Below are 8863 nucleotides of genomic sequence, written 5' to 3' on the forward strand. Positions count from 1 at the left end.
CATTAGGTTTGTTCCTTCAGGCAGAATAAAGAAAACTTTCTTCAAACTATCCCTCCGCAGCGATTTAAGATAACTTTTTGTATTCATTTTATCCTTTACATCGAGGCAATATGGGAACGACAAAGGGACACAAGGACACACAACTCAGCCCTGAATAGAGGAGATGAAAGGAGAGCGCGGCCTGCAGTGTCATAAAGTACCTCTGGCTCTCCAGTCCAAGCGTGTGTTTATGTTGGACCTGTTCTCCACTCCTCCACTCCCTAACTCTTCAATAAAACATTGCTTTATGAGTTTACACCCATTTGTACAAGTTGGACAAATTATCCGATGTTTTGGCACGCCGCCCATGGTAATTTATGTACTATCTGACCAAACGCATTTGATTTACTGCTACTTGCGGAATGATTACTCATTTTTGATTATATTGTTTTAAAGATGTAATAGAAATGTTTTTTTCCACTGGAGCCCCAAAATTGTGGGCTTTGTCTGCTCCCTTTTTGTTTTTGGGGCAGTGGCGACGATGGGATGGATAAAGGAAGACATCATATCTGTGGAATGCTGATATTGAAAAGGGAGCACACAGCATCCCATTCATGCTATATGAGATTCAAGAGCCCTGCAGGCCAGTGTGCTATTAAAAAATAAACCTGTATGGAGGAAACAGAGCGAGGAAAAGGGAGAAAGGAGGAGGCTGCAAGTGTACAGAGGACTTTGGAGGATATCTGATACATCTATATGGGAAGAGATGAGAGGAAATGTTGAATATAGAAAAGTGCCCGTGGGCGAATTTGCCTTTTCAGCGAGCCAGGTTGGCCCAATTAAAGATGTAGATGACAAAGTAGACCTGTATGTGTGTCTGTGACTCTGTGTGTCTGTACCGTAGTTCTGCTGTCAGATGTTATTCTGAAGCCTTTAAGGCACGAGGGGGGTATTCATTTTTCAAGGATAAATATCTTTTCATCTCAACTGTCTCTATACTTCTTTACACACACACACACACACACACACACACACACACACACACACACACACACACACACACACACACACACACACACACACACACACACACACACACACACACACACACACACACACACACACACACACACACACTGTTGTTAAGGTTGTCGCTGATTCCACAAGAGCACAGTCACACAGGTATCAGGGAGGCTTAGCGGTAAGAGCAGAGGGTTATTCATTATGTTGATGTCCCTACTTCACAGGTCCAAATTCAAAATGACTTGGAAGAGGGAAGAGGGTCAACACAAAACTGATGCAAAGAAAAATGTAAAAGAGAGATCAGGGGACAGTTGGAATGGGTCTGAAAAAGGCCCATGGCTCATTTCCTGTATCACCTCAATAAACATTTCTCCTGTGGTGACGCACTCGACAAAGCTGACAGGGAGTCCACTTGGATCCACTTCAGTATATCGACACAAAGACCCAAGGGAAGTGACAGAAGACCCGGGAAGCTACTCAAACTCGATTGGATTGAACTGAATTTGGACCACAGGTTGGGACTCCTGTGAGGGCCTCTAATCTGTACATCTGTCCAACTTAACAGACCGGCCAATATGGCATACTTTTGGTATTGGATCCCTTGGAGTACAGGCAACCCAATATGACGAGCGCAGGATCATCACAAGAGGAAATGTCGATTAGAAAAACACCCTCAGTCATTCAGCCCCCTGTGCTTCAATCTGACAAACAGTACTGTCATAACCAAATCAGGACTGGAAGGACGTGGGTGAATAAGACAGCCCGTTCTTTGCTCTAACAGGGGAAGTCCAACTCTGACAGAACGCAGGATGCAAGCGCCCCCGCCCCCTTGGGATCGGAGCAGCAGGGGAAAGCTGGGAGTGCCATGGACAGATTGGAAGAGCCCGGAATGACTCATAGGAGTCAGGTGTTCCAACGATAACACTGGCGTTGGGGACTGACCGCACAGTGAAGATTGATGTAACCAGATTTCTTGATAGCACAAATGTTATCCTTACGCAGTGATTATTCTGTGAACTTTTTGGGCCAAGTTTTCTATTTTTCATCACAGCTCAGTAATTTCTCAGCACCTGAGACTAGTCAGTCTAAAGCATCATTTAAAAAAAATCCTCATTCATTCAGTATTTGAGAATTAACAATGGTGTGGCCGTGACTGCGGGATAACAGAGATGAATCGCTTATTTAAAAATGGACTAGGGAAGTAAGAAATTATGCACAGGCCTTTCACCATAAATAAGATTCATTAAGACGCTGATAAATGCACATTTCATATTATCGCCATATTTTCTCATCAGGGCACTTTCTGAACAAATCAATACTGGTCTTGGTGGTGATTAGAGCTCTGATGAATCAGAGCGAGGCCGCCCTTTTAATGGTAAGATCTTCCATCAACATGACTCCGGATCACTCTTATTCATCATAATAGGTAAGGACATGGGCATATGGAAACCTTCCTTTCCCTGCAGCATCATTAAGGTGAGTGATGGTGGATATGGCCTGTCACTCTGCCGCATAGTCAGTCATCAAAGGAAGAGAATACATATTCAGAAGGTCTCACTTTCATTTATCCAGGGCTCATCAACAGTGAAGGACAGAGACCTTGTGAAACACGAGTGACCTTGGGATAATATATACTTCTGTCCGCAGTACACCAAGGTAACTGGCCTCTGTAACAAAGTGGCACGTGGAAAACAGACCAAAGAGAGCATGAGCTGTGTCCTGTGGCTAACAGACTGATCGCTGCTACATAGGAAATTGACAGACAGATGCTGGAAGATAGATTCTCTCCGCAACCCCACAGACATTTGTCTTTCACCCCGTTTATTCCTGCACAGATCACATAGTCGAAGCTGTAAGCCAGATGCTACATAGGCTGCTGACTAGGCCGTTACCAAACACTGCAATTTGCATCACAGATTCTCTTTCAATGTATGCAAGTCACCAATGCCATACATTTAGTATAAGCATATCTCATTAAGGCGGCGGAATTTTATAAAAGGTTAAGAAAATAGAAATGCATGCAGTCTGATGTTTTTCTACATTTACCACATTCCCAATCTGGTTGTTACAAAACAGGTTCTCAATCACCTTACGAAAGAGCTGCTGTACAGTTTTAAATGAGGAAACACTGCCACCTAGAGGCAAGTATAATGCCCCCACACATGTCGGTGGAAGATATTATATGGACTGATTTGATCATACGCCTATAAATGCTGTGTCTGGAGCCACACAACTCAACTCCTGTTAAGCTCTAAGTACAATCTATTTGGTCTTGCCTCCTGACTTGAAATCATAATATTTAGAAATGTCATAAAATCATAAATTACATTGGCAAAATATTTATATTACCCTGACATTTCAGCAAATTGCTCCAACTAAATGTTCACAAGCTTACTAAATATACACAAAAATCAGAGTTGCCTGGGCTTAGAAAATTCAGGGAAGAGATTCCGTTAAGCCAATTGATTAATGTTCTTGATCCTCCATGGTTAACAAATCTCTGCATGTAGTCAGCTTAGCCCTCCAAATTGAAGTCTGTCCTTTTGTAACAGACCACAGTGTACCTGGATTTTGTGGCGGTCAAGCCAACACATCAACAGGCCAAAAAAACATTCCTTCACTGGGGGAGAGGGGATCATTAATCGCACCTCTGTGGCGTTTTTATGGAGTTTTGGAAATGGCGTAATGGCTCCAGTGAAGCAGGGAAAAAAGGATAGTCTGACAGAGACTGAGAGGAGAGGGACCCCATGAGGGCATCGCATTCATCCGTTCAGAAAACATATGGAGCGGAGGGGGCACGTCTGCCACACATCTGGGATCAAAGGAACAATGCTGTCTTAGGCACATCAAGAACACATCAGGAACCAGGAGATAAAGCAAAGTGTGGAACAGGGACAAGGCAGTAGCTTCTAAATAAAAACTATCCCACTCGTTTGTTGACTGCGCACATGGGGGATTTATGGTTGCGAGAGCAGACCTGAAAAATAGGATAAGACTTTTTTTCCTGAAATTGTTGGCCCATATTTGAAATAAACCATTTAAGAAAGGTCAAGTAAAGCTGTAAAATGACTTCAGACAGTTTAGGGTTAACAATAACTTCAGACAGTTATTGGAAAACATCACCCAAAAGCATCAGCTTGTCAGAAATCAATCCTAGTCAATCCCTGCTAAATGTATAATGGACTTAGTTACATTAGATGAAAAACACACACAATTCTGTTGCCATTAGAAATCAATAAGGCTGATATTTGTGTGTAGGTTCCACACACACACACACACACACACACACACACACACACACACACACACACACACACACACACACACACACACACACACACACACACACACACACACACCTTTGGTTGAACATCCCTCTGAAGTTGTAGTTGGCTCTATAGTTGGGCATGGGCTTGGGATCCAGGGGCCTGTAGATCGCTGGCTCCCCTCTCTTCATCGCCAGTCCATTCAACTCCACTGTGGGTGTTATACTGCCTGTGCCAGTGGAGGACAAAACATCTAATATTAAAAACCAATATAGAAAAACGCTATAGAGTGAGTGTAGGAAATATAAATGTATGATTAAACTACTTCCAGACTTGACACATAAAAAGTGATACATAGGAAATATCTATTATAAAAGGAGAACAGCATTTGTGAGACACGGCCAAGAAGTAATTTTAGGTCAGACAGCAATGGGATAGAAACTAATGTACAGTACAGTCTTCAGCAGATAAAGATATCCCCTGCACCAGAGAACCACCAAATTGTCAAAATGTATCCTGAGTAACAGTTGTAAAAACACAAGGATTCCTCCCAGTGATCCACAGCGATGTCACATAATCTATGGCTGTGCACTCTTAATCCCATTAAAGATGGCGATGAGGACTTTAACTGCACTAATGCCATAAAAGGGCAATAACGTGGTTTAGTGGTAAGAGCCTGGCTAGGGAATAAAACACAAGTCTGCACTGGGAGGCTTTAACGGGAGGATCTCTGGTCTACTGGCTTTATTATGAACTTGAAATGTATTGTAAGGCTCACGAGCTGCGCCTGGAGGTTAAAGCCATGTATAGCAGGACGTCTGAGCAAACGCTGAAACTTAACACTGCTGTGACACAAATGCTTCGTCGCTATTGTTCCATCCTCCCTCTCCCTTCTGAAACGCGGCGGTGCCCCACCGTACAGCCACAGCTTTGTGATGTTACTCCTAGTGGATCTCTTTTAACACCTCCCTCAAGTCAAACCATGAACACTGGAGGGCAGTAATGCAACATTTAAGTGTGCCGAGCAGTAACAGAGACAGAACTGGGCCGGCTGAAAAAAGCTTGGGAATGTCTGCGCCAAATGAGCTAATACAAAAGACTGTAATTAATCAGTAACATCACGAGTCCCAGTTGATGTATTTGTACAAACAGCCAATAAAATGTAATAGATTGCAGCTTTTAACTTGTGGTTGATAATGCCACTTGGAAGACAAACAGACAGGTCAATATCTGCTTTCACTGTCTGGCTACTGCAGTAAAGATAGCATGTGGTGCGTGCTGCTGAAGCTGAAGAAATGCATTACATTACAAACTAAAACCTTTAATCGGTCTTCATTCTCAACTTTGGGTTGTCTCGAGTTAATCTGAACTATTTCTGCAAGGAGCGATTCTGATAACAAACATGTTTTTCATTCCCATCTGCCTCAGGTGGAATAGTGGTAAAAGCACCATGAGTTGTTGTTGTTGTTGTTGTTGTTGGGTCTGCAGTACCTGGGTTGCTGTTGATGTCCACTTTAGGGGAGCGGGGTGCTGGCCTGGGAAGAACGCTTTCAGCCAGGGCTTTGGCAGCTGTTGAGTGCTGGGCCTTTTTGATGCTGGTGCCCTCAGCCTCCCACACCTGCTCCCCAAGAGTCAGCTGCACTGTGAAGATCTAGAACAGTGACACCCAGAGGAGAAAGACATTACCTGAGAGCAACAACATCCCACATGGAAGAGCTGACTGAATTCACCCTTTCATTGCCAAAATAAAGCATATACGGCTTGAAATTGATCTACTGAATCAAACTATAAAATGGTCCAGAGACTTGGCCGTTAGTTAAATCTTACTTCCTGTGTCATTTCCGAGCTCCCCACCTTAGCATGTGCAGGGCCTCTCTCATTGAGGAGCTTGTACTGGGGTTGGATCCTATTGAAACGGGCTAACTCATTCACCAAACACATGGGAGTTTTCTCTTTAGGGTTTGCCATGTTCTCCTGGGGCGGGCCTGTAAAACAGAACAAGCAGAATGTAAGGTAAATGCAACCAAATCAACACGATAAGAATAATAATAATACGCCAAATATCCTGTAAGCGGCGTACCTGGCGATGTGGAAGACACAGGGGCGTCCCCATATCCGACTGAAGGAGCAGGACAGGCGGGTGTGGGGGCCGGGCCTGTGCCGTTGACGGAGGGCTGCAGACCCAGAGATCCTGGGCTGGCCATGGCCGTGGGGGAAACTCCGGGGGAGAGGCCAGGACCAGCCAGGGCTGCTGAGGTCTGTACTTTCACTTGAGCCATGCTCTATTCCTGGAAACAGACATAATTAACACCTTTAAAGCTTCACAGAAACACACCAATTAACACTTATAATGGGTAAAACCTGCATCAATTCATGGAAAAGATTAAAAAAAGAACTTTGGTTGCTAATGATGCGCACAGCTGCATCATTAGCCCTTAATCATGCATGTGTCAGCACAAAAGCACACATAAATCCATTTCAGTATTCCCACATTGAGATGCATGGTTCAATTTAAAAATGTCTGTTGGCAAAGGCATGGGAACAGATTTCAAACTGAGCCCGAGGCCTATGTGACAATCGGATCCACTAGCAATTAATACACACAGACAATGAGCCTTCATTTGATGGAGCTTTGCTAATGTTATTGCTGCAAGGCTTTGTGGAAAATCGAGGGATCCTGCGAGAATGACACATTGGACACATTGGATGAAGAGACCTAACGCAGGCCGACACAAGGACCAACACTCCAGCAGAACTTGCCATAAACAAACCCTCTAACTTTCTGTTTTGAATGTGATGTTTTGGTTAAAGCACTTACTTGTGCATGCAAGCACGTGCACACACACACACGAACCTGTTATATGATGTACAGGCTAGGGGCTTAAATTTACTCTTTGTGCCAATTCTGCTTTTATATAATTATGTGTTCTTTTCACCTCTATGTTGTGGTGAGAACAGCTGATCAGCAGCTAAACTGAAGCCCTGGGAGCTAGAGCTGGCGCCTTGCACATGGGCACTTAAACAGGGGAGGATGCCTGCAGAAATGAGCAAATGTAAGTTTTGAACACAGGTACTTTAAGCTGGAGTTCTATTCCCTCTATGTTACCATTAATGTCATTCAAAAATTACCAATGTGATTGAATGTTTGATTGTTTTGAGATAGGAGACCAGCATGGAGGTAAACAATTCAGGTTTTCAGATCTTGTGCTTTGATGTGGTAATCGCGGTTATAGATACGTGATTCCATGTCAGTTGTTTACGATAAAGGGTCGACTAAAGCCCCTGATTGACAGGAATCACTCGGTGTGTGTGATCATGATGTCCCGCATGCATCAATCTCTGCTTTGCACTTCCAGCCCTCTGTGTTGTCCCTCCAGCATTCCCTTGCGTGCACATGGCGTCCTCGCAGTTAAATTACTAAACAACAACCTAAACAGACAAACTTCTGTATGGAGGTGGTGGTGAGTTCAGGGTTGAGTGGTGAGGTTTCAGAGTGCTTCCCAACCCACCAACATTGCAGCTTCGAGTTGCATTCTGCTAACGCTACCACGACACCAAACGGTGTTTCCTGCAAATGTCAGCTCCTTAAAACACACCGACAAAACGGTTGAGCATATATGCTTGCATGAATATGACGTTTTAATTCCTCCCACTAAAGAATAAACACCAGCTAGCCACGTCCAGCTATGCTACTTTAGCCGGTTAAAGCTCATCATGGCTGATCGGAAGAGCAACCCTCTTGCTAGCATCTCCATACCGCCCCATCCTCCACGAAAGTCTTGGGGGATAAAACCACCGCGGCATGATATACGGGCAGACAGCAGTGTGACGAATCACTCGGACACGATTTGACAACAACGGGACAAATATTTAAGGTATATTTTTACCTTTGTCCAGGGCCAGACCCCAGTTACACCTCCAACATTGGCAAACACTAAAGAGAACTGGATGGAAGTAGGAAGGGACCATGTTATGCCGGGGGTGGAAAAATGAAAATATGTACAATAAAGCAACACAAAGCTGACAATCTCGTAGGTATAAATTGTTTTATTTCGTGGCATATGCGAAACGAAAAATGTCACCAATTTACCATTATTGTGAATTTGCGGAGAATCTTGAATGAATCTTGACACCCCCGCGGAGACACGAGTTGGTTCAGTCTTCCCTTGCTCTCTGAGAGTGGTAATGTCTCTGAGCAGAACCAACAACGAAGCTTTACAAACTTATTTTATGTACAGTGCAATGTAGTTAATTAACGTGGTTGAATATTCGCGTGAAAATATGTGCATATTTTTTTATCACGCGTTTCATCCTTCCTTGATGCGGGGGGCTTTTGCATTGGCCTATTTATCCAAGTGGGCTATTGAGTGGGATTAATTATAAAGTTAATTATAAGGCTTGGTACAGTTGAGGTCGTTGAGTGAGAAAGCGTATTGCATCATAAGAGCAACGCGCAGCAAGTAGTAGCTTGTTTGGTACTGTTTGCTTAAGGGCACTAAGGCAGGGAAGGTGTTGACCAAAAAAGTGCTTCAGAGCCCTCCATAGCAACAGAATTCCGTGCTACGCCGTTACATTCAGAGGCACCGCACTGTTGA

At 43.9% G+C, this 8863-nt stretch overlaps 1 protein-coding gene across 2 annotated transcripts in view; it reads right to left on the reverse strand.

Annotated features, from left to right (window-relative positions):
- The window catches only part of stau2 (staufen double-stranded RNA binding protein 2), a 70263-nt gene extending 62047 nt beyond the window's left edge, over positions 1–8216 (reverse strand). Inside the window, exons 1-5 of one of the 2 annotated variants that reach the window (XM_076158283.1) lie at positions 8156–8216; positions 6349–6556; positions 6123–6253; positions 5760–5919; positions 4362–4497 (exon numbers count right to left, since the gene is read on the reverse strand). In XM_076158283.1, coding sequence (XP_076014398.1) covers positions 4362–4497; positions 5760–5919; positions 6123–6253; positions 6349–6547 — 626 coding nt within the window. In that variant the 5' untranslated portion in view covers positions 6548–6556; positions 8156–8216. Of the gene's footprint in view, positions 1–4361; positions 4498–5759; positions 5920–6095; positions 6254–6348; positions 6557–8155 lie in introns of both variants that reach the window. The other variant, XM_076158282.1, reaches the window with a different exon arrangement.
- Between the last annotated feature and the right edge of the window lie 647 nt (positions 8217–8863).

The sequence above is a fragment of the Genypterus blacodes genome, unplaced genomic scaffold, assembly GCF_046128005.1.
Source record: "Genypterus blacodes isolate CSIRO-AG114 ecotype Tasmania unplaced genomic scaffold, CSIRO-AGI_Gbla_v1 ptg000076l_1, whole genome shotgun sequence".
Taxonomy (NCBI): domain Eukaryota; kingdom Metazoa; phylum Chordata; class Actinopteri; order Ophidiiformes; family Ophidiidae; genus Genypterus; species Genypterus blacodes.